Source organism: Pelobates fuscus, chromosome 9 (genome assembly GCF_036172605.1).
Source record: "Pelobates fuscus isolate aPelFus1 chromosome 9, aPelFus1.pri, whole genome shotgun sequence".
Taxonomy (NCBI): domain Eukaryota; kingdom Metazoa; phylum Chordata; class Amphibia; order Anura; family Pelobatidae; genus Pelobates; species Pelobates fuscus.
Window position 1 is genome coordinate 10635401 of NC_086325.1, and position 27364 is coordinate 10662764.

Here is a 27364-nt window from a genome sequence, read left to right on the forward strand (position 1 = left end):
TGGACGTGAACAGAGAGATTTTGTGTATTTGAGCTGCCTTTTATATTTAGAAACCTGACCTCTGTATATTTATTTTTTAAAGAAAATAAAATAGTAACAATGTTTAATTTCTCTCCGTACCCTTTCTCTATGCTGAGTGCCAGCAATGTAGGGCAGCGCTTAAAGCAATGATTGATAAGACGATGGAGGCGCCCAGTCGCAGTATAGAGAGGTTCGGATTTCTTTTAATTTCATTTCTCATATTTTAGATATGCACATTTGTTAGATACATGAATAAGCAAACATAGTATTAAATTAAAAATCCTGGAAAGTGACATGTCCTCATTAAGATTAATACAAATTACTGCTAATTATAATGTCACATGTGTTTTATAATCAAGAGGAAACATTGGTTCAATGAGAAGGAAGAAAAGAAGTGACATTGCATCGTTCGTGATCCTTCCTCCATTACTCTCGAGGTATAAACATTATTTCATGAACGGGGGGTAAAGATTCAAACCCACATTCAACTGGGTTAATATCCAGATCCTTGGGGTCCACAGTTGCCTTGAGGGTGAATTTTTGCAGGATGATCGCAAAGAAGATGTAGATTTCCAACCGTACCAAGCTCTCCCCAATACAGTTTCTCTTACCTGTAACAACAGCTTAGTTAAGGAGAGAAGACCACCATACTCAACGCTTTCCAACAGGTGAATGGGTTTCTAGACCACAACATCTGGAGATCGGTCATCTCTTATATCTTTAACTTATACATTAGTATGATGAAAACACAAGGGCTGCAATAGGTCAGTTCACTTTGGCACTCAATTCAAGCACGCATGAGGCAGCATGCTGGGTTTAAAGGAAAACTGACACCTTTTTTTTTTTCTTTTCGCTTTTTAAAAAGTCGATTCACTTAATTTCATTGTAGGGTATTTTTACTTAATTATTCACATTTATTTGTTTGTTTTTAATTTTTGTATTTGTTATATTTCTTCCTAAACCTACATACTTGCCAATATTTGGACAGCTAGTTTGAGTGAATTTTGGTTGGGAGCAGCCGTAAGCCAACTTAAGACCAACCCAAGGTCACAATCACAATCCCGGCTGCTGCACATTCACAGATAATGATGTACTTGCTATCACCCTACAAGCAGTACACAGCTGGGCAGCTTTCACAGAAGTCCAGTTCTCCCCTGAATAACAGGACAGAAAAAGGTGCCAGTGTGGAGTGCAAGATGGGTAAGGGAGTTACAAACAAAACAGATATATGGGACACAGTCTGTCCCTCCCACTGCAGGGTGACACAGACATAAGTGAGCTATGGGACATGGAGTCTGTCCGTCCCACTGCAGGGTGGCACAGACAGAAGGAGCTATGGGACACGGAGTCTGTCCCTCCCACTGCATGGTGACACAGAATGAAGGGATCTATGGGACATGGAGTCTGTCCCTCCCACTGCAGGGTGACACAGACAGAAGGAGCTATGGGACATAGAGTCTGTCCCTCCCACTGCAGGGTGACACAGACAGAAGGCGCTATGGGACACCGAGTCTGTCCCTCCCACTGCAGGGTGACACAGACAGAAGGAGCTATGGGACACAAAGTCTGTCCCTCCCACTGCAGGGTGACACAGACAGAAGGGGGCTATGGAACACGGAGTCTGTTCGTCCCACTGCAGGGTGGCACAGACAGAAGGAGCTATGGGACATGGAGTCTGTCCCTCCCACTGCATGGTGACACAGACTGAAGGGATCTATGGGACACGGAGTCTGTCCCTCCCACTGCAGGGTGACACAGACAGAAGGAGCTATGGAACACAGAGTCTGTCCCTCCCACTGCAGGGTACCACAGACAGAAGGAGCTATGGGACACGGAGTCTGTCCCTCCCACGGCAGGGTAACGCAGACAGAAGGAGCTATGGGGCACGGAGTCTGTCCCTCCCACTGCATGGTGACACAGACAGAAGGAGCTATGGGACACAGAGTCTGTCCCTACCACTGCAGGGTGACACAGACAGAAGGAGTTATGGGACACACAGTCTGTCCCTCCCACTGCAGGGTGGCACAGACAGAAGGAGCTATGGGACACGGAGTCTGTCCCTCCCACTGCAGGGTGACACAGACTGAAGGGATCTATGGGACACGGAGTCTGTCCCTCCCACTGCAGGGTGACACAGACAGAAGGAGCTATGGGACACAGAATCTGTCCCTCCCACTGCAGGGTGACACAGATAGAAGGAGCTATGGGACAGGGAGTCTGTCCCTCCCACTGCAGGGTGACACAGACAGAAGGAGCTATGGGACATGGAGTCTGTCCCTCCCACTGCAGTGTGACACAGACAGAATGAGCTATGGGACACGGAGTCTGTCCCTCCCACTGCAGGGTGACACAGACAGAAGGAGCTATGGGACACGGAGTCTGCCCATCCTTTGGGACATGTTCCTACGGTAACTTGGAGAGATACTGTTACTAACTTTTCTTATATATAATGCATAGTTACCTATAGAAGCTATTGAAACATATCAAAGCAGCAGTTATATCGCAAAGTCTACAAACCTGCATCGAATGCCAAGAAAGCATTATTTTTCTTAAACTTTCCATTTTCATCCAAGAAATGTTTCACGTTAAACACACTGGGCGTTTCAAAGTGAGAGGGATCATGTAGCACAGTAGTTAACATCGGTAAAATATCCATTCCCTGAAAATTGAGAATTTCACATATTAACACAACTGTCAATGACGAAAGTTAATTTAAAAAGCTGATCCTATTCTTTAATTTCATGTCATAGTCACTAAACAAACATTTTTGTATTTTTTCTGATGTATATACCACTAAATGCAATGCATTCAGAATGTTTGGCACAGAGTCCAAAATGTATATGCACAAAGATCCCAAGACACGCAGCAAGACTCATTCAAACTGTATCATGATTGTATATACATTCTAGAAATATACTTCTATATGGTTGGATCCCAATCTCTACTTTGGCCTACTTTTACATGATAATTAGAGTTGGGGTAATAATTTTACTGTAGGACTAATAATATTGATATTAGCCTTCTAAATATAGACTAGCTAGGTCCCTTCTTCAATTTTAATTTTAACATTTAGATACATTGGGTTGATACTAAAAAGCTCCAGTTATTTAAATGTGCATAGAGATTTGGGATAGTGAGTAGGTAACTTTTTTTGCTTTTTATTCTATAATTAGATGGTGAGTAAAGATATCACCCTTAACTTTATTATTGTAAATATATTTGGTCCTCACATTGATCATTCAAAAAGAGTATAAATGCTCTATTCCAAAACAATTTTTCTTTAGATTTAAAAATGTATTTTATTCCAGATGGGTGTCATGTAATATGTTTAAAGGACCACTCGGGGCTCTAAACCTCCTTCAGGTCAATGAAGTGGCCATAGTGCCAAGGGTCTACCTTCTTACCTTTCAGTATTTTTGCTTTTTCAAGCATTACTTGCCAAGGACGGCCAGATATAGATGCTCTCAGCCTATCACCATTCCCCAAGTAAATTCATCCTTTTTCCCTTTTCTATGTTTTTGTGCTAACTATCACTTTAAAACCATATTGATGTAAATCAGTTACAAACATATTTTTATTGCAAAATATTCTTAAATTAAATGAAAATTATATCAAATAGCTATTATTTGCTCATGCTAACAGACCTGTGCTTCAACTGTGTGCTCATCCAGAAATCCCATTATTCCACAGAACATTTACCTAGTTTGATGTCCTGACTTGAATTTAAATCCTTTTTATATACCTTGGGAATGAGAAAGCCACGGAAATTCACATCTTTTGTTGCGCGTCGAGCAACACCCATTGGTAGGACATCACTGAACCTCAAAGCCTCATGAAGGAAGGCATTCAGATATGGTGTATTGTTCTTGTCTTCCACCACTGGGTCTCGAGCCCGGCCAATGACTTGGTCAATCTCTTCATGCAGACATTCTGTATATCATTCAAAGAATAAAAACCTATAGAGGTCCATGTTGTATAGGAACGGTTAGGGGAAGGGTTATAGGGAATGGAGGAGTTAGAGGAGGAGTTATACTTTGTGAGTATAGGAGTAGATAGTAGAGGGGTTAGAGGGATTAGCTATAGGAGCAATTAACGGGAGAATAAACAGAGAGCGTAATTAAGAGGATTTAACTTTTTAAGCTCATTTGGTGTACTTTGGACACAGGTTATGCTCGTTAGTCTTCTAACCTCTAACACCGAACCCTAACAATAAAATGACTGATACATTTTCATAGCAAAAACATACTGATCTAATGAACTGTACTCACACAAAAAAAATATTTGATATAACCAGGAGCCATTTTAAGGAGCCCATTTTATTTAAACTAGTAAGCCAAGTAGCTAAAATGCAATAATCTAGGGCATCCACAAACTCTTTGAATATAGTTCTGCATACCTTGAATTTCTGGAAACTTGATAAGTATCAAAAAGCCAAAATTTATTGAAAGAGCTGTAGTTTCGGCACCTCCAAGGAACATGTCAAACACTGTTGCTACCAGATTCACCGTATCGAATGGCGTTTCTGGATTTTTCTCATTTTCCTGTTAAGTCAAATCAGACATATTCATCTACTGTAAAGCAAGTATCTTCTCAAGGTAAATTATTGAAATAAACAAATACTAAATAGGTGTGACTATAATAATGGCGCTTTGTGGTATTAGGTGAAATTATTTGGTTTAGCTGCTACATGCACTTAGTGGGTACTCCAAGAAACCACTATAATTGTCAAACCAGAGAGAAAACAGATTACCAAGTAGTGAGTCAGTATACAGAAACTCTCACACTACTTAACACAGTAAAGGAGTTTAAGCATGCGTGGGATAGGCATAAGGCTATCCTAACTATAAGATAAGGCCAGGGACTAATGAAAGTATTTAGAAAATTGGGCAGAGTAGATGGGCCGAATGGTTCTTATCTGCCGTCACATTCTATGTTTCTATGTTTCTATGTTTCTATGTTTGATAGAAGTGCAGCGCTAAGTGTAGTGTTATAGTAGTGCAAATTGTACACTTACCCCTTACAATACACACAGGGTATACATGTAAGATAAACACAGAGAAAAAAATATATAGACTAGTATTGTACAGTAACACTTGATACATTTTAAATTGGTGAATAAAGAAAAAACTCACATTTTGAAGAGCCTTTTATGAGGATATAGGCTCTAAACACATATGCCTCTGTGCTTTTAAGGTAGGCAACAACACCTGAGGAGTAGGGCTTATTCCTTCCTTCCCTTTGTCAGTAGACGTATCTCCAAAAGTCTACCGTCACACAATCTTTGCCAGGTAAAGGGGTGCTACTGACATGTGCATGTGTGTTCAGATTGTGGAATCACCTATTCAGACACTTGAAAAATACAGAGAGTGATTGATCCTGGATGAAAATTCAAGATTGTCATTCCAAACTCAGGACTGTTGGTTAGTATGGCAGAGTTCATGGTAAAGGGGCATTGGTGTCAGTCTAGGAAGTTATTTCATTTAATTTATTTTGTCAAATTTGTTTAATCTGATTTTAGTAAAAAAACAAAACAAAAAAAAAATCTTACAGATGGATTGTAAACCCACCACACACTCACCAATAGCATAAAATATATATTAAGAAAAACACGTAATTTAAAGTGGCACAGTCCCTGTTATTTCTCTATAAGGAAATCAGTAAATTAAGACAACAAATATAGCACGATTACGTTTAAACAACCAAGCTCTTTAACATTTGTGAGTGTTTTACTGTGGAGGCTTCCATCTTGGATTTGCAACATAGTTTTTAAATATTCAGTGATTTACGGATTTTCGAAGGTTGCAGCCAATCAGAGTCTGTGTATAAACAAGCTTTCAGCTGCGCTCTGTGCAAAAAAATAATCTTTGAACTCTTTCTGTTCAAACTTTGTTTATTAAAAAACAAAACTGGGGAACAGATTTACGAATGATCAACAGAAGACATAAATGCTATATGTTAATACATAGATTATTTTATCTTAAAAATTGCTTCATTTCACCACCAGTCACTGCTTAGATTGGTTTACCTCAACATACCTCAAAATCATTCTGTAAAATAGGAAATTAGACATTTTACTATTGAAATCTAATATGGTTTTAATTTCTCTGTCTTATCTAACAGGGAATGAATGAGAGCTGGTACGGAATTGGGTAATTTGCAAATCCATTCATTTTAGGGGTGATGTCAGACTCAGTGAATTGTGTTTTTGAGGATAGTTTGAAGTTCTGCAAGATGGTAGTCAGGAAGAGGAAGAGTTCCATCCGTGCTAAACCCTCCCCCAGGCAGATCCGCTTCCCTGGAGAAATAAAATAATACAATAACTGGTATTTAATAATCTGAACACAGAAGAAAAAATGTCTGTCTGTCTCTGTCTGTTTCTGTTCTGTCTGTCTATCTACGCTATCTATCTGTCTATCTACGCTATCTATCTGTCTATCTACGCTATCTATCTATCCAATATCTATCTATCCAATATCTATCTATCTATATATCTATCTGTCTATCTATATATCTGTCTATCTATCAACCTATCTATCTATCTTCCAATTAACCATTTTTAATTTTAGCTATTTTTTTTATTTAGCTATGTTTCATTTAACCCTGTTAGTGCTACCTCCTTGACTAGAGCAATGCACTGTGGTTCTAAAATTACAAAAACAATAACAATAATCAAATTAGCAAAAAATCCACCACATTTTTTTATATATATTTTTTAAAAAACTTGTGGTCCCATAGAAGAAGTAGATAAAATACCAGCAATATTTCCCTCCCCCTCCTCCCTCCCACTCTCATTTGGAATATGGAGGGCAATGTGGGTATTAGAATTCCATTATAAAATCTTATAATGTCAGGTTTTATGACTGTGTAAAGTTTGAACCCTCAAGAATTTGAATACATTTTTATATTTCCTAATTCCTTTTTTTTGCAATTGGTTTATATTTTATTTTATTAGAGTTGCTTTAGGTTACAATATTTTTTTTGTATAGAAAAAGAAAATAGAAGAGCTTTAAGCAAGACTTTGATATATAAGTATGACATATATTCTATCTACAGTTTTCTTGGTTTATATTGTGCCCCCCATTCCTCCCTAATCTTTATTAGTGGTGAGCGAAGTGAGTAATTTAAATGTTGGGGGTTTTGGTGAAATGGTACCTTGAAACTCCTAGGCACTAAGGGTATTGAATATCTGTTTGTCCTCTTTTTGGTGAGGGAGGTAAACTGAGTTTCATTAGTATCATTAACAGAAGGATGGGGAGTTCTCTGGCCTCGTGAGGACTGGTACTGTGCATCTCCTGGTTCTCTTATTATGGAGTTTGGACCAATGGATTGAGGAAGGGATAGGCACCATTCCCCAGTATTCTTAGACTTCTATTAGGGTCGTGAAAACCAAAGCATTATTTTTAAAATCCTGCTTGTTATTCTATCACACAATTGAAAATATAATTTATCTTTACGGTATATGTTTTTTTCTTTAAAAAGTGCACAAAATGTTGACAATTATATTTGTTTTCAAATCAATTTTTCATATTACAATTCTCTGAGTGTAATACCCTAGTTTGTAGTGAAGAGCTTAGCATGTCGTGTTTATTCAAAGTCTTGTTTAATCTTGTTATTTTATTATTCTGTGTATATATGGACATTATGTTTTGTGTTATTGCTGGTGTAACCTATTGGATGGATATGGAGTTGATAATAAAAGCTGAAGTCTTATGTTTTTATGTTCTTATAATGTAAGTATTATTATATTATACTATTTATTTTATTATTATGTAGTTACGTTATTTGGCTGTTACCTGTAGAGAATGGCATGAAAGCCTCGTTCTTCTTGAAGTGCCCACGTTCATCCAGAAAGTGGTTCGGGTTGAACTTGTTGGGAGTGGTGAACTGTTTGGGGTCTCGAAGAACGGCACAAAGTAATGGGTAAACGTCAGTGCCCTGTTGGGGTGCAATGGATGATAAGAGAGGAGAAAAATAATAGTTGTGGTCAAATGTTGGAGTTGGTGCAATCATCATTTACCCTAATTTGTTTTGAGTTTTCTTCTCATTAGTTCTATCAGTGCTGTTATATTCACGCAAATACAAAACTAAAATGTTCTTGCGTGTGCGAATTGACTTTACGCAGAATTCTAAGTGCATCTCCTCAGATGCTGCTGTTTGACTTTGATTTACAATTTGCAAATACCAACACAAATAGTTGAAATATTAAAATATTTTAAGGGTGGGATGGCATGATGAAACCTGTTCAATTCACAAATAATTGTGTGTAAACACTGTGTTTGCCAAATGGGTTGCTAATATACCAATAAACATACCTGGAATGTGTGTGCAGTTACAGTGTGTTACTTGGCTGGATTCAGAGATGGGTAAATACCTTCACTATATAAGTACATATGTTTACTAGAGTTTAAATTTCAAAATGTCAAGTCCTGCTCTACAGACAGATCCAAAAGTTACTTGCTACTCTTACTCTGGAGGTCTAATGCACACTAATGCAGGGGTACATTTCTACTTTCTAGGACTTAATAATATTCATTCCCCAATGGTTAGAGGATGAGTGGAAATTTTGAGTAGGTAGTAATGTGTAAATACAATTATCTTTGATGAAAGTAATAATCTGACATTCTATAGACGGTCGAGTTTTTTTCTCTCCATACCTTGGGTATATCGTATCCTCTGAACTTCGTATCTTTTGTGACCGAGTGAGGAACATTCATTGGGATAACATCACTAAATCTCTGGATTTCATGGATCACAGCATCGGTATACGGCATTTGGCTCCGGTCCTCGATGGTTGGGCTTCGGTTCTGTCCAATCACATGGTCTATTTCTTCATGCAACTTGGCTGTAAAGCAACAAGTAAAGGTTGTTTTATTTCCAAACCTGTGAGTGATTGTGGAATTTATACTCTACTGTCGAATGATAACACTATTTGGTAATTCTCATTTGAGGTTTTTTTTACTGAAACGTCTTAGATGTATCAATGTCCTTGAATTAAATCTCCCAGTGAAGGCTCATTTTGGTTGGTACCTTCTATCTCTGGATATTTTAGAAGTATGAGGAACCCATGCCGTAGAGTGGTGCTCACAGTTTCAGTCCCAGCAAAGAAAAGGTTCAGAACAGTCATCAGGAGGTTTTTCATGTGGAAGTTTGACATTGGATTTTGTTTTTCCTAAAATAGCAGATTTAACACAGAGTAGTTAAACTGACACAATAGTTGATTTACACAATTGTTCCGGTTTCATTTGGAATTGTCACCTTAGTGGATAACCTTGTTAGTTAGGTAAAATGTGTTTGATAATGAGAGATAAATCTGAGTTTCTCTAATTTTAAAATCTTCTCGGGGAACATCAGCGATGCATTACAGATTTCAAAACTGACAGTTTTTTTTACGGAATCTCAAACGCAAGAAAAATATTTAATTTTTGTCCCCAATTCTTCCAGTGAAGTCCTTGGCCTCAGTGACAAAGCCTCAAACTGTGTACTGATTAGACCGTCAGCTGACACTTTAAGGCTATCACTAGCTTCCCATTAAGAAAACTGCGAAAGAAAGGTACCACCTTTTATTATTCTTAGCATTTATATAGCGCCAACATACTCTGTGGCACTTTACAATTAGAGAAAAGGTATATTTGATAAAAAGTAACTGAAAAACAAAAATTAACAGAGACGAAGAGGTGGCGTTTTAATGCAGTTTACTCAATAAGAGGTTAGTGCTAAGAGTGTCAGCTAATGTTCTCATCCTATCAGACAGCCCCTGGCTTCCTCTTAGAAACCGGAAACTTGGTTGGAAGGAAAAAGCCAGAGTGGCCAGGATTTCCTAGCATAACAACTTCATCTTTGTACCGCTTCTCAGGTAGTGTGTGTTATAGGAGGTGTGGGGAGCTGCAGTGAGTGTGTTGCTAAGGCAGCGTGGGTTTTAGGAGGTGTGGGGAGCTGCAGTGAGCGTGCTGCTCAGGTAGTGTGGGTTATAGGAGGTGTGGGGAGCTGCAGTGAGTGTGCTGATCAGGTAGTGTGTGTTATAGGAGGTTAGTGATGTCGCGAACATAACATTTTCGGTTCGCGAAAGTCAAATGCGAACTTCCGCAAATGTTCGCGAACGGGCGAACCGGGCGAACCGCCATAGACTTCAATAGGCAGGCGAATTTTAAAACCCACAGGGACTTTTTCTGGCCACAATAGTGATGGAAAAGTTGTTTCGAGGGGACTAACACCTGGACTGTGGCATGCCGGAGGGGAATCCATGGCAAAACTCCCATGGAAAATTACATAGTTGATGCAGAGTCTGGTTTTAATCCATAAAGGGCATAAATCACCTAACATTCCTAAATTGTTTGGAATAACGTGCTTTAAAACATCAGGTAGTGTGAGGGTTACGCCCGCTTCACAGTGAAAGACCATACTCCCCGTTTAACGCACCGCAAACAACCGCAAACAGTCCATTTGCACAACCGCAAACTCCCCATTTGCACAAGGTTGGATACCAAGCTAGCCATGTCCCGTTCTTGTCCTCACTGATGTCATTGAAGGTCTCTCTTCCTCCATCCAGGAAGCTGGAGATGGAAAAAGATGCTTCGTCGGTCCTCCTACTTCAAATTTGGGGCACTGCGCATGCAATCTAATGTGCCACCAGATAGGAGTGGTGTGTTAAGTAGTACTATTCTTGTCAGTTTAATCCCTGTTACGTCCCCTATCAGGGGAAGTGTATATAAGGCATCGATTTTAGGAAGCGGGAGATGGAAAAAGATGCTTGGTCGGTCCTCCTACTTCAAATTTGGGGCACTGCGCGTGCAATCTAATGTGCCACCAGATAGGAGTGGTGTGTTAAGTAGTCCCCCTCATCAGGCCTTTTTTAGTCGAATGTATTGCCCACTGTCAGTCCCTTCGGGATCCATCCCTCATTCATCTTTATAAAGGTGAGGTAATCTAGACTTTTTTGACCTAGGCGACTTCTCTTCTCAGTGACAATACCTCCTGCTGCACTGAAGGTCCTTTCTGACAGGACACTTGAAGCGGGGCAGGCCAGAAGTTCTATCGCAAATTGGGATAGCTCAGGCCACCGGTCAAGCCTGCACACCCAGTAGTCAAGGGGTTCATCGCTCCTCAGAGTGTCGATATCTGCAGTTAAGGCGAGGTAGTCTGCTACCTGTCGGTCGAGTCGTTCTCTGAGGGTGGACCCCGAAGGGCTGTGGCGATGCGTAGGACTTAAAAAGCTCCGCATGTCCTCCATCAACAACACGTCTGTAAAGCGTCCTGTCCTTGCCGGCGTGGTCGTGGGAGGAGGAGGATTACTTTCACCTCTTCCCCTGTTAGATTCCCGTTGTGCTGTGACATCACCCTTATACGCTGTGTAAAGCATACTTTTTAATTGATTTTGGAACTGCTGCATCCTTTCCGACTTGCCGTAATTCGGTAACATTTCAGGCACTTTCTGCTTATACCGGGGGTCTAGTAGCATGGACACCCAGTACAGGTCATTCTCCTTCAGCCTTTTTATACGAGGGTCCCTCAACAGGCACGACAGCATGGAAGACCCCATTTGCACAAGGTTGGATACCGAGCTACTCATGTCCTGTTCCTCGTCCTCAGTGATCTCTCTGAAGGTATGTTCTTCCCCCTTTCCGACTTGCCGTAATTCGGTAACATTTCAGGCACTTTCCGACTTGCCGTAATTCGGTAACATTTCATGCACTTTCTGCTTATACCGGGGGTCTAGTAGCGTGGACACCCAGTACAGGTCGTTCTCCTTCAGCCTTTTTATACGAGGGTCCCTCAACAGGCACGACAGCATGAAAGACCCCATTTGCACAAGGTTGGATACCGAGCTACTCATGTCCTGTTCCTCGTCCTCAGTGATCTCTCTGAAGGTATGTTCTTCCCCCAGCCACGTACAACACCACGGGTACCAGATAGGTGACAACGAGCACCCTGGGATGCCTGTTGTGGTTGGTCTTCCTCCTCCTCCTCAAAGCCACATTCCTCCTCTGACTACTCTTCCTCATAATCCTCTTCCAGCGTTGCCGCAGGTCCAGCAAACGATGCTGATAAGGCTGTTTCTGGTGGTGATGGTGACCACAACTCTTCCTCTTCACGCTCATCTACGGCCTGATCCAGCACTCTTCGCAGGGCACGCTCCAGGAAGAAAAAAAATGGTATGATGTCGCTGATGGTGCCTTCGGTGCGACTGACTAGGTTTGTCACCTCCTCAAAAGGATGCATGAGCCTACAGGCATTGCGCATGAGCGTCCAGTAACGTGGCAAAAAAATTCCCAGCTCCGCAGAGGCTTTCCTAGCACCCCGGTCATACAAATACTCGTTAACGGCTTTTTCTTGTTGGAGCAGGCGGTCGAACATTAGGGGTGTTGAATTCCAATGTGTCAGGCTGTCGCAAATCAAGCGCCTCACTGGCATGTTGTTTCGCCGCTGGATATCGAAAAAGTGCGCCATGGCCGTGTAGGAATGCCTGAAATGGTCACACACCTTCCTGGCCTGCTTAAGGACATAAGCCTGGGAACTTATGCACAAAGCGTTGTACGATCAGATTACACATATGTGCCATGCACGGCACATGTGTCAACTTGCCCAAATGCAATGCTGCCAACAAATTTCTTCCGTTGTCACAAACCACTTTGCCGATCTCCAGTTGGTGCGGAGTCAGCCACTTTTCCACCTGTGCGTTCAGGGCGGACAGGAGTGCTGGTCCGGTGTGACTCTCTGCTTTCAGGCAAGTCAACACCAAGACGGCGTGACACTGCCGTATCCGGGATGTGTAACAGTACCTAGGGACCTGGGGGGTGCCGTTGATGTGGAGCAAGACGCAGCAGCAGAAGAGGACTCAGCCGAGGAGGTTATGGAAGAGGATGGAGTAGGAGGAGTAGAGGAGGTGGCAGCAGGCCTGCCTGCAAGTCGTGGCGGTGTCACCAACTCCTCTGCAGAGCCATGCATTCCATGCTTGGCAGCCATCAGCAGGTTTACCCGATGCGCAGTGTAGGTGATATACCTGCCCTGTCCATGCTTTGCAGACCAGGTATCAGTGGTCAGATGGAAACTTGCCCCAACACTGTGTGCCAGACATGCCATTACTTCCTTTTGCACAATCGAGTACAGGTTGGGGATTGCCTTTTGTGCAAAGAAATTTCGGCCGGGTACCTTCCTCTGCGGTGTCCCAATAGCTGCAAATTTTTTAAACGCCTCAGACTCCACCAGCTTGTATGGTAAAAGCTGGCATGCTAAGAGTTCAGTCAAGCCAGCTGTCAGACGCCGGGCAAGGGGGTGACTTTGTGACATTGGCTTCTTACGCTCAAACATGTCCTTGACAGACATCTGACTGTGGGCAGATGAGCAGGAACTGCTCAAGGTGAGAGACGGAGGGGCGGATGTTTGAGAGGGGGCAAGGAGGACAGCAGTAGTTAACGTGGCTGAAAATGCTGAACCAGGAGGAGGATGGCGGCTTTGAGTTTGTGTGCTGCTTGTACTCATGTGTTGATCCCATAGGCGTTTGTGATGTGCGATCATGTGCCTTCGCAAAGCAGTTGTACCTAGGTGGGTGTTGGACTTCCCACGACTCAGTTTTTTTGGCACAGGTTGCAAATGGCATCGCTGTTGTCAGAGGCAGACACACAAAAAAAATACCACACTGCTGAGCTCTGCAATGATGGCATTCTGGTGGTGGCAACAGCATGCGTTGATTGGCGTGCTGTCTGGCTGACCCCGGGTGCGATGCATGCTGTCTGACTGTGCCACTAGCTCCTTGCGATGACCTCCCCCTGCTTTCAACTCGTCTCCTCCTCCTCCTCTCTGTATCCCCATCTGAACTTTCCCCCTGTTCTTCTTCTCTTCTAGCGGGCACCCACGTGACATCCAAGGACGCATCGTCATCATCAACCGCTTCACTTGTATCTGACAACTCAGCAAAGGAAGCAGCAGTGGGTACAACATCATCATCATCACACCGTACGTGTGTAATGCTGCCTGACTGAGACATGTATGTACGTAGTGGGGAATCGCGATGCAGCCTAGAACAAAATCTAACCCCATTAAACCCCCCAATAACGACAGACCACTTAGTATGGATGAAACAGGCCACAGCATTTATTATCACAACTAAATTACTGCATAACACATCCATAACTTTATTTATTAAATCTCTTCTTTTCTGTAACCAAAACATTAGACATAAATAAGAATAAATTAACATATATACATATATAACTCCACCCATAGTGTTATACAGTGACCCAACCGTCCTTGCCAATAAAAACATGGAGTGGTTCCTAATCACCACTCCCTCTCACCTCCCCCCTCGTCATAAAAAATCCTTCCAATGCCTGCCATCAGCCGACCTTATCCACGCTCGATGGGCACGAGACCTCAGGCAACCTAAAGTTAAACCTTTAGAGCAGGGGAGGTTTGAGACCTTAAAAAACTTGTTCATCTCATTCCATCTACTTAAACGTAACCTCAAACTCAATTGGCAAGGACATACCCCCGGCTAGCTGCGACAAAATATAGTATAGGGCGGGCGGGAGGGAAGCTGTTTGCTGGCCCGAATCCCAAGTGGCACTGAGGTAAGACCTCCCCCACACTGTCTTACACAGAACATAATCACACCCACAGACTCTTCCCAACCAATCCCATGCATCTATCCCCACACTCCTACATGTGCCCTTGTCCGCTTAGCTGCGCTATCTCCCCAGGGCCTTATGCCTGTTATCTACATCCTCTGGCAATAATGGTTGCGCATCACTCATTTCTTCCAACTGATGTGTAAATAACTCCTCTGACATACCAAGTGAAGCGGCTGTGGTGCTAGTGTTGGTGGTGGCGGCAGGCGGGCGAGTGGTAACTTGAGAGGTGCCCGAAGCTAAGCTGGAGGAGCATGGTGCGTTGAGGTTCCGAGCGGAAGCTGTAGAAGATTGGGTGTCCTGTGTTAGCCAGTCAAGTTCAGGGTACGTGGCCTCTGAACACTGGGCATTATTCTAGGGCCAAAGGGAATCACAGCACCACGACCACGAAGGCCCCTGCGGGGTGGCCTGCCTATGCCTGTCATTTTTTTTTCGATTAGTGGTACTATGCGTGCAAGCTACTGTGACAACAGATATGAGTGGCACTGGTGTGACACTGTGCCCTGGCAGGCCCTGAAACACACACTCGTGAAGGAAACTGACTGCTATTATATTACAGTCCAAAAAGTTTTTTTTTTTTTTTTAAATGCAAGCTATTGGGACACCAGATATGAGTGAGTGGTGGCATTGGGCAGGCCCTGAAACGCACACTCGTGACGGAAACTGACTGCTATTATATTGCAGTCCAAAAAGTTTAGTTTTTTTTAAATGCAAGCTATTGTGACACCAGTGAGTCATGGTGGCACTGGGCAGGCTCTGAAACGCACACTAGTGAAGGAAACTGACTGCTATTATATTACAGTCAAAAAAGTTTAGTTTTTTTTAAATGCAAGCTATTGTGACACCAGATATGAGTGGTGGCACTGGGCAAGTGGGCACAGTATACGCTGTGAGCCTGACACACACGCTGGCAGACAACTAACTGCTATTCAATCTATTACAGTCAAAATTGTATTTTTTTTTTAAAAATGTACACTACTGTTACTCCAGATATGAGTTGCACTGGTGTGACACTGTGCCCTGGCAGGCCCTGAAACGCACACTCGTGAAGGAAACTGACTGCTATTATATTACAGTCCAAAAAGTTTTTTTTTTTTTTTTAAATGCAAGCTATTGTGACACCAGTGAGTGAGTGGTGGCACTGGGCAGGCCCTGAAATGCACACTAGTGAAGGAAACTGACTGCTATTATATTACAGTAAAACATTTTTAGTTTTTTTTAAATGCAAGCTATTGTGACACCAGATATGAGTGGTGGCACTGGGCAAGTGGGCACAGTATACGCTGTGAGCCTGACACACACGCTGGCAGACAACTAACTGCTATTCAATCTATTACAGTCAAAATTGTATTCTTAAAAAAAAATTACACTACTGTTACACCAGATATGAGTTGCACTGGTGTGACACTGTGCCCTGGCAGGCCCTGAAACGCACACTCGTGAAGGAAACTGACTACTATTATATTACAGTCCAAAAAGTGTTTTTGTTTTTTTTAAATTCAAGCTATTGTGACACGAGTGAGTGAGTGGTGGCACTGGGCAAGTGGGCACAGTATATGCTGTGAGCCTGACACACAGGCTGGCAGGCAGGCAACTGCAATTACATTACACAGAAAAAAAAAGAAAGAAGCAGACTGATGTTCTAGCCCTAAAAAGGGCTTTTTTGGGGTGCTGTCCTTACAGCAGAGATCAGATGAGTCCTTCAGGACTGTAGTGGACACTGAATACACTAGCCTAGCTATCAATTTCCCTATCAAATTAGCAGCAGCTACACTGTCCCTACTCTCACTAAGAATGCAGCTTCACAATGAATGTAAAATGGATGCTGTCCAGGAGGTGGGAGGGTCTGGGAGGGAGGGTCTGCTGCTGATTGGCTGGAATGTGTCTGCTGACTGTGAGGTACAGGGTCAAAGTTTACTCAATGATGACAAATAGTGGGCGGACCGAACAGCGCATGTGTTCGCCATCCGTGGCGAACGCGAACAAGCGATGTTCGCCAGGAACTATTCGCCAGCGAACAGTTTGGGACATCACTATAGGACAGGGATAGGCAACCATCGGCATTCCAGATGTTGTGGACTACATCCCCCATAATGCTCTTACACCCATAATGCTGGCAAATCATCATGGGAAGTGTAGTCCAAAACATCTGGAGTGCCGAAGGTTGCCTATGCCTGCTATAGGAGGTGTGGGGAGCTGCAGTGAGTGTGCTGCTCAGGCAGTGTGTGTTATAGGAGGTGTGGGGAGCTGCAGTGAGCGTGCTGCTCAGGTAGTGTGGGTTATAGGAGGTGTGGGGAGCTGCAGTGAGTGTGCTGCTCAGGCAGTGTGGGTTATAGGAGGTGTGGGAAGCTGCAGTGAGTGTGCTGATCAGGTAGTGTGTGTTATAGGAGGTGTGGGGAGCTGCAGTGAGTGTGCTGCTCAGGTAGTGTGGGTTATAGGAGGTGTGGGGAGCTGCAGTGAGTGTGCTGCTCAGGTAGTGTGGGTTATGGGAGGTGTGGGGAGCTGCAGTGAGTGTGCTGCTCACGTAGTGTGGGTTATAGGAGGTGTGGGGAGCTGCAGTGAGCGTGCTGCTCAGGTAGTGTGGGTTATAGGAGGTGTGGGGAGCTGCAGTGGTGATGGTAATTTTTTTAGAGCAGTGTCAATAAAAGCTTTGTTAGCAGGTGACAATTTTTTTAAATTAAACAGTTTTTCTCTTCGATTTAGTAGTAATATGTGTTTAATTGTGGGTGAACTTATAACAGATATAATTTAAACTAATTGTTATCCCCACCTTGGGGCTCAGTAAAGTTATTGAGCAGAGTCAGTACCTGCTGCATTTTGATCAGGAAACAGTCTATGTAGTCTCTGGGTGAGTCGGGATCCAAAGTTTCTTCATTATTTTTCACTCTTTTTGAAACAAACTCAAGAAGCTTGTTGAGGTGCTTGTTTATCCTGTGATGAGGGCCCGGAATGTACTTCATGACCATTGGAAGCATCTCATGTAACTGTAGATCAGTAAATACAAAGATGTTAAGTGTTTCTACGTTCCTTCCTGTGTGTATGCATCTAAACTGCAGTAATTATTTTAGTGCTAAGAGACAGACACGGTGCTGCTTAGAACATTATCTTATACTCTACCTGTCCCCACGGGCTGCTCATGTCGGTGAAGGTAGCAGCAAACAGGCTGAGGAGTGTCTGCAAATTTTTGTTATTATATTCAAAGCGACTTCCAAACACAACGGACGAGATTACATTGGAAACGCACTGTACGAGGATGGAGGTCGGGTCAAAGGACTTCCCTGTAGATCCAAAAAGTAAAAGATAAATCAGGGTGTAGAATAACACATTAGAAACTGTTAAAGGAGATATAAGAAAATTAAATGTATAGTTTTTCATCTCAGTATAACACACACAGACACAATCACACACAAACACACACAAACACACTCCTTTCTATCTCTGCATACCTACCTTTGTATGACCTGACTTCAGCCATGAGACACTGAGCCTCCTCCTGAATCCTCTCTTCAATGGATCGTTTACCCATCCCGAAATTTCTCAGAGTCGTGAGGGAAAAGCGTCGTAGCTGCTTCCATCTTTCACCATTACTGAAAACAACCCCTGAAAGACACAGTCATCCACCATATGAGGGTGTTGGTAACATGTCAACAGCTGTTACACCCTCAAACTACAAGGCTGTGAGTTATGAGAGTTGGAGCCATGACATGTATGGCGCTAAACAGTCATGCGTCTCAGAATCTAGATATGTGCAGTGGCAAATGGTTATATATCTTATAACTTTGATATGAATGATGATCAATGGTCTTCCACTCCCTTTGTTAATTTTGAAATAAATGTTTTATACTAATGCCACAAGAATTAGTATACAACAATATTAAAATAATGTAGTTACATGTATTAGTTTAGTATTGTGCTGTGACCCCACAATCCACTCTATCCTAGTGGCAAGGGGAGCTATTTCCCCAGACATGTGTCTTAGAACATGAGATATATAATGGTAAATGTTTATATGTCTTAGATAAATAATACGTATCATGGTAAGGTTTAACGTATGTCAAAGTACAAAAAAAAAACGTGAATTCATAGAATTGTTTAAGGCTTAATGCGACTTAGGTCCAAACGCACAAAGGAAGCTAAAATGATCATTGAAGAACTAAGTGAAAATAAAATATAATATTGTGAATATGGAATAAGATGGAAATAAAATGGTACCATGAGTCCAGACACAACAATGGCACAACAATGGCAAAGTTGATAATTATCACTCAGTAAACTTGATCTCAGGTATTACTGGATTACCTGTACCAGGAACACTGCCCTGTCTTAGAAATTGAAACTTCTGATACCTGTATTACAGTGCTAAGAACTCAAAAACATAAATAGCAGCTAACATTACCGTGATAATAACCCAGCAAAGTATGTATATCGGTTTATACAAGAATATAGATAATAGTTCAATTATACGCTCAACCTGAATAGGTGTGAAATTAAAACCCTTTCTAAACACACCTGTACACACATGTATGTAAGAAGTACATAGAAGCAAGACTTACTGTCTATTGGAGGGATTAATGTATGGATTCTTTGTTGGATAAATTGATGGATAGCCACTGTATAAGTTAATTAAATTGAAACCAAACTGGGTAAAAACTTACCAAATCCTTGGACAAAGCTATCTGTGTTTGATTGCTTTCCCCGATTACTAAACTCATCTGCTTGGTCAATTAGTGCTTCTTTGACTGCCTGGTACCCACATAGCACCACTACACGCCTTGGACCAAAGTAAAGAGTGTAAACCGGACCATATTTTTTTCCAAACTGAAGCAATAAAAAAAAAGACAAAAACTTATAGAATAAAATTAAAAAATAAATAAATAATAAAACACTCGATTCATATTATTAACAAGAAAAGTACACGTATAGACGAGAAACAAGATTGTTGAAACTTTCCTGGTCATTTGTAGATATTACACAACAGAATAAAACCATGAAAATCGCCCATGACTTGTATTATTGTTTTTGGCAATAAGCCATTTTCTTTGGAATGTACCAGATATTTAGAAATTGATGTCACAATCCAGGTCAGTCCTGGCACAGCCTGGCACACAGTTCATTAGAGGAGGAGAGACTGTAACATTGTCTCGGCTTTTGTCTCTCTGTACTGACTGCCAAGCGCAAAGGTCAGAGTTTATCACAGAACCTGATAGATATGGAATCACGTTGTTCCAGGGTAGAGCTAAGGTTACCAGTGTGGATTATACAATTCATTTTATTTTCCGATATTACAATCACATATTTGTTAAATATAGGGATAAGTAAACAAGTTAGTAAAAATCTCAAGAAATGAAATAAAGACATGTTGTATCACTAATCAATGTGTCGCAGTCACAACAGGAGCCGCACAATGTATTTAATTGTATTTTCTAAAAGAAATAGTGAGTTTCTGGCACGAATATTATACATGGAACGCTGTCTGCATTTACATGGATGCAAGACGTGTCAAAGAGAAAACCACCAACTTGCATGTTAAAGATGACTAGGTGACTAACCTTATAATAAAACATGAAAATACATCTACAGGAAACATGTAAAGCAATGGAATGCCCATGAGAAATTCATCCGAGTTCGAGACGGGTGAGGTGGTCAGTTAAGTCACTGTTGTGGCTAGCCACTGCCACGTACATCAAGTTTGGGAGAGAGATGTGAAACGCATACCTTTTAAAACATTTTTTTTTTTAATTTTCTGTTCCCCTACTCTCCCCTGTATTTCATGCAGTCTGAATGTAGGAGGCTTACAGATACATTTCTCCATTTTCATCTGTTATGTGGTTGCAACACTGCACTGTATGCTTATTTTGAAGTTATACATTAGCACTTGGACTTAAAAAATCCAGTGGCGGTAGAAAAACAAAAACATACCCATGGGAAAAAAAGATAAAAATCTATGACATGATATCGTTCAGTCATGATATCTTTCCTGCTTCATAAAAAAGTTTAAGGGTAATCATCAGTTCTTACCACTGAATAAAACATTGAAAAACATCTATAACTCGTGCTAACATTTTTTCGATGCTCATTTTTTGATACTTATTTTTTGTTTAAATATATATGAAAGATTTACCCCAAAATCCATCCAATTTAATCAAGTTCAATCTAGGCACAGATAGGGCACATTGTGCATTGCTTCTGTCTGTCTGTGCTCTTGCTATGCTGACTGACAGGTGCTACATGCAGATCCGACAGTGATTGACAGACCTCACAAACACATATTTCTTTAATGTAGGGAAACAAATAAATATAATATAAAAAATGTTGGGTCTCCATTATTAACTGTGTAAATATTCTCAAGATAAACAAGAATATGGGTGATATACTATTAAAATGATAGCACTAGAGATCTTCTTTATCTTGTCCTTCAAAATGAAAAAAATCATAAATATGAAATCACATTACATTTAAAAACAGGTTACTGGTAAATAATTCTTCAATTTTTTTTTTTTGTTAAGATTCTATACATTTGAACACTAACCTCTAACAATGATTTTACCAGCTCTCCCCTCTTGATTTGAAGAATATTTCCCAGCAGAGGTAGCGGTGTCGGACCAGGGGGTAAGTTCCTTTTTCGATACAGTTTATTCCATGTTGAGTAAATCAGGAGACAGGAGACCAGCAGGGTGAGGAGCAAAGATCCCAGAAATGTAATATCCATGTTCAATGGAAATACCTAAATATGATACCTGGTATATATAACCCTGCTATCGTGCTGCGAGCCAATTATTCTACCATTACCTATGCTCATTGTGTGTAGGGCGTACCTGGATTTTACAATTTTACCAACAAAGACACAAATTCAATAGTTGATGTGAAAATGGTCAATACTGCAAAAATTGTGTATTATTATTATTATTATTATTTTATTTAGCATTTATATTGCACCAACATATTATAAGGGGGTAAATTTAACAATAAATGAGACAAGTACAAAATGTTACAGGAACATTAGGTTGACGAGGACCCTGCTCGACGCGCTTATAAAATAAAGCCTTCATTCAACAATATGCCTATTTTGCTATTAAACTGTGAACTTTACATCACAGGCTCAGAAATGTATGGGGACAAATTCTAAATTCTAAAATACTCTGATTATTAATTGTGAGGTTATTTGGGGTAAAAACACTTGGTAGACCCAACATCAGCACTGAAAGTCCTCATTTTCTTTGCAAACCTCACAACTCAAATCACAACTTCTTCATCACATAAACCTGGTGATAAACTTGGAGTTATCTTGACAACATGTGTGACTCCCACCTAAAGCTTGTTGGGAAGTGTGAATGCAGTGGCAGCTACAATGACCATGTTACCAGGCTTTATTAAAATCATGCTCTGTGCGGATCTAAACTTTTCTTGTCACTACTTATCTCAAATCACCAAGAGCCTCTTTAGTATCATCAACTCATAATGTCTCCCACTCACAAATCTTTATAGTTATAACTTTGTTCTCCACATTCTAAAGGAACAGCTTTCATGCAAAGTGAGAGATATTTCGTCAAGGCTGACCTCAAGACGGTCACCCTCAAAAAAATGAGTCTTGATTTTCCTACTGCGTTTGACACAATGGTCCAACTTTTTCTTCTTTTTGCCTTTGTGTCTGATTTCCCCTGCTTCATCTTTTATTTGGGGTACCATAAGGTTTGGTTCCTGGTATAGTTTTGTGTTCACCTCGTACTATCCTTCCTGGCATGCCAAAAGACCCCTTGTGAGCTCAGAACCTTCCGAATCCTTAATCTCTGAAAGTCAACTTTCATCTCTCTCAAATGTATCCCCTCACAGCCTGAAATAAAAGGTGCTACCAGGCTTACCACACTTGTTTCAGTTCTTCTCTGTTTTAATACTTACATGGACGTCCTATGTTTTTAGCGTGCAAATGGAAACTGACTATCCTCAACTATACTCCAAACTACATATCGTATTTACTTACCTCGTACAACCCATCCAGGTCTGCCAATATCCTTGAATAACCCTTTGCTCACAAAATGCCTGAAAATCCTATAATAATACCGCCTTCTCGGCTTATCATGTTTTTCCCCAATATTTGGATATTTAAATATGTTGCATGCCACATTTATTATGTAATATAAAAACACTGCAATAATGCTTATCAGAATATCCCCTATTTTATTTATTTATTTATTTATTTATTTATTACTGCTATTTATAAAGCGCCAACGGATTCCGCAGCGCTGTACAATTATTGGAGAAACGTACAATATACACAGACAAATACAAGAGGTAGAGAGAGCCCTGCCCGTAAGCTGATATCTAGCCATTGGAGCTCTTTTATACAAAGTGCTTGGCTAGTTGGCCCGTGAGTTTACAATCTAAAGGATACCATGGAGATTTGAGACAAGAGGTATATTAAACCATATATCTAATTTTTATTTGCGTACATGTATCTTTAAAGTGATCTAATATCAATTTAGTTTGTATTTTTTCCTTCCACTTATGGCTCATGTAATGTGTTAGATGCAGTTATGGTATCAATTTTGTCTGGAATTAGTTATTTTATTCATATAACTATTTTATTAAGATGGTCATTATTTAATCCACTATTTTTATAGTGTTTAGATCCCTGATAATTTTAGGACAAGGTTTTGAAAATGCTATGTTGATGGCTAGTAGAATAGGATGTTTGTAAATAAGAGCAGGGCATGACAACCATGAAGGTTGTTATCGGCATGGCGGTCCTGGTGGGCCGGGCTGCTCTGGAAGTCCCAGGCCCCACATTCCTTATTCGCACATACCGTATATACCGTGTGGCAAACCTAGCTACTTCTGGACTATGCTGTACCAAGGTTGTCCGTAGGCTGTAAGGGGGGATTGTATATTTTGTATTACGTGTGTATTATCTATGGCCGTTCGCATGCTGGCAGCCCTAAGCTACCAGCATGCAAACACTTCGTTTGACGAACTGCGGCTATCCGGGCCGTTCGCCAAACGAATACGGGCTCCCCAGGTGGACCACACACTTAGGGTCGTGTGGCGCTCATTAACCGATTGCAACAATGTTGCAATCGGTAATTAAAGGCTCTCCTAGGTGGCCGTCGTTCGACTACCGACTAGGCGGCGGTCGGCCATCTTGGATCCTTTGTCTCTCCAGCGGTGTTCGGTCGTCGAGTGCCTGGAACTAAAAACGGCTACTCAATGATACGAACACCGCTGGACTTCCAGAGCGTTCGGGAGTTCCGCTCTCATCACATTTCGTTCCCCATCGGTGTTCGGTAGTTTTAAACCGAACTCGATGGTTAAATGTATTTCATGCGGCGTTCGGTCAATTCAGCTGGGATCTAAGCGGTATTCTCCCAAAAGATGCGCTCAGACCCCAGCTATCTCCTGAACGTTCGGTCACATTAATCTACCGAATGAAACGCAAAAAACGTATTTTAATATAGATTGTCAGTTCTGCTGCACGAGGGGATAATCCACTTAATCGTCCATTTTAGTGGGAGTATCCTTCTCGTGCAGCAAAGCCTGTTGGGAGAATTACACTGCTTGATGGGAGAAATCCCCTGAAACAACTGTATGGAAACCCCTTGCATGGGGAACTGTATAAATATGCCAACTGTGAATAAAGCCAGTTAGTTGACTCCCAAACTGTGTTTCGTCCGGTTATTGGGAGGATTGGGGATATTGCCTTGCTTTCTAAACTCTGACTGTGGATTGCCTGTGATACCAACGGAAACCATGGATTATACTACTGCATTCCGTTACAATTGGTGGCAAGCGACGGGATCCAACCTTACAGCCGAAAAGCAGTGTTCGTGTAAACTGAAACTACCGAACAAGGAAAGCAAGGGCAATTCGTATGGAGATTGATTATACCGTACTGAAACGGCAGACATTAAAGGAGCTACTGGAAGCCAGGGGTAAGATAGCCAGCAACAAATCCAAAGCTGTGCTGATCACTGAACTGATGGAGGGAGACCGAGCTCGCAGCGCTACACCTCCACCAGCCATGGAAGAGACCCCATACCAAAGAGAGCTGAGAACCAGGATGGCGTTTCTGCCGCAGCCAGTACCCTTGGAGATATTGACCGTGCTGATGTCAGATGTACAGGATTATCTGATGGCAAACCGCACCCCGGAGACGCCGCCCAGGGCAGAGTCTGTTACTGCCTCCATATACGGACAGGTAAAACCCAAAATCCCACATCACGCATTTAAAGTGTTTTGTGAAGAAAAAGATGAGATTGACGGGTATTTACAAGATTTCGAGAGGCTGTGTGACTTACACGACTTGGAACCCGCAGTATGGGTACCTCTACTGGCAGGCAAATTATCGGGTAGGGCGGCCGAAGCCTACCACTCTGTGCCCCGAGAGGACAGCAAAGATTACCCAAAAGTAAAAAGGGCGATTTTAGAGAGGTATGCTATTACTCCAGAGGCATACCGGCGCAAGTTCAGAGGCTTGCGCAAACCCGAAAAAGATTCCCATGCATAATGGCCGCACAAGCTGGACCAAGCATCACAAGGCTGGATACAAGCCAGCAACGCTACCACTATGGAAGAATTGCGGCAGTTAATGCTGCTGGAGCAATTCTTTAATGGCTTGTCCCCAGAGGCACAAGAATGGGTGAGAGATCGAAAACCCCTCACCCTAACCGAAGCGGCTCGACTAGCTGATCAACATTTTGATGCCAGGAGGCATCACGGACTCCAAAATAAAACTTACCCTCGACTCACTGTACCACCCATTAACTTTACTCCTACCGGCCCCACAGTACCCCTGTCCAGGTCCACGCCAAGTAATCCACCACCCCCCTCCCGATACAATGGCCGGGCTAACATCCAATGTCACAACTGCAAACAGTGGGGACATATCTCACGAGAGTGCACGCAGAACCGGAGCAGACAAGCGTGGAACCAGGTGCGACAAAATTTGGCACCAAGGGCTGCTGCGCATCACTATCAAGTAGCACCGGCCACCCAGGAAATGTTGAGCGCCCAGACCGAGGAGCCTCTAGGAGTCCTCCACGAGGTGATGTCGGTCCGAGCCACCGACAACCGGCAGAATCATCGCCAGCTAGTGACCCTGGAAGGGAAGGAGGTACAAGGGCTCCAAGATTCCGGGGCCACTCTAACTTTGGTTGCACCGCATTTAGTCCCAGGTTCAACCCACACTGGCGGATCAGTGGCAGTGCGAGTGGCAGGGGGAGCAGTATACAGACTACCCACTGCCAAGGTCCATTTGGATTGGGGTGTGGGAGAGGGGACTGTGGAAGTGGGGCTTATGCAAAATTTACCCGCAGATGTCGTACTGGGGAATGACTTGGGCCAGATGACTTCCGCTTTTATACCTCAGGCTCCATACCAGGAAGCCCATCCAGTGACTACACGGCAGCAGGCTCGCACCACGGCTCCACCAATACACTCTGAGGCTCAGGTAAGAGAGCATAACCCCCACACGACTCACCTGTCCTGGGATACCCCGACTACCTTTGAGGCAGAGGTAAAGACAGACCCCACCCTACAAGTATATCGGGACCGGGTACACACTGACCAGGCAGGGCTAGAGGGGGAGCGGTACACATGGGAGAAAGGGTTATTATACCGCATCGCGGACAGGGAAGTGGGAGGGTCCGTCACCATGACAACAAAACAGTTAGTGGTACCCCAGAAATATAGGCAGGAGCTACTTAGGATTGCTCATGATATCCCCTTGTCCGGACACCTAGGGATGACCCGTACCAGATATCGCCTAACGCATGCTTTCTTCTGGCCCGGAATTTCTAAGGACGTGCAACAGTATTGCACCTCCTGTGACGTTTGCCAGCGAGTAGGTAAACGAGGTGACCGCCACAAGGCCAAGCTATGTCCCCTACCCATTATTGCAGAGCCCTTCAGCAGGGTAGCCGTCGGCATAGTGGGGCCCCTGCCAAAGCCCAGCCCCTCTGGGAAAAAGTATATCTTAACCATAGTGGACTACGCCACCAGGTACCCCGAGGCCGTAGCTCTCACTAATATTCACGCTGAAACAGTAGCTGAGGCCTTAATGAAGGTATTCTCCAGGGTGGGGTTTCCCCAAGAAATAATATCTGACCGAGGCACCCAATTCACTGCCGAGGTCACCCAACATATGTGGAAAGTATGTGGCATTAAGCCAATAGTCAATTCCGCCTACCACCCCCAGTCCAATGGACTATGCGAAATATTCAACGGTACGCTGAAGCAGATGCTTCGTACGTTCGGGGAAACCCACAAAGACTGGGAGAGGTTTCTACCTCACCTGCTCTTTGCATATAGAGAGGTCCCCCAGGAATCGACGGGATTCTCCCCGTTTGAATTACTGTTTGGGAGGAGGGTGCGGGGGCCCTTGAATCTAATTAGGGAACACTGGGAGGGAGAGAGTAGCACCGAGGGAACCCCTATTGTATCATACGTACTGGAGTTCCGGAACCGTCTGGAGGCGCTGACTCAGACTGTGCGCACCAACCTCCAGGCGGCCCAGCAACGCCAGAGTCGCTGGTACGATAGGGGAGCCAGAGACCGCAGCTTTCAGGTGGGACAGAAGGTTTTGATTTTAAAACCCGTCCGCACAGACAAGCTGCAGGCCATCTGGCAAGGCCCATACCAGGTGGTGGAGCAGAGATACGACACCACCTATGTGATTGGCCCCTGCTCAGGGGTAGGGAAGAGACGCATGCTCCACGTGAACATGCTCAAAC

At 42.7% G+C, this 27364-nt stretch overlaps 1 protein-coding gene across 1 annotated transcript; it reads right to left on the minus strand.

The window, feature by feature from the left end:
• Positions 1-232: 232 nt before the first annotated feature.
• LOC134573591 (cytochrome P450 2A13-like) lies at positions 233-22590 on the minus strand. Its single transcript, XM_063433376.1, has 15 exons — positions 22539-22590; positions 21172-21366; positions 19298-19460; positions 18093-18242; positions 17760-17920; positions 17450-17626; positions 9049-9190; positions 8676-8863; positions 7815-7956; positions 6140-6316; positions 5711-5766; positions 4418-4562; positions 3764-3951; positions 2539-2680; positions 233-632 (listed from the first exon to the last, which is right to left on the minus strand). Exons 2-15 carry the CDS (start codon positions 21349-21351, stop codon positions 448-450), a joined length of 2196 nt encoding a protein of 731 aa, XP_063289446.1. The 5' UTR covers positions 21352-21366; positions 22539-22590; the 3' UTR covers positions 233-447.
• Positions 22591-27364: the final 4774 nt, after the last annotated feature.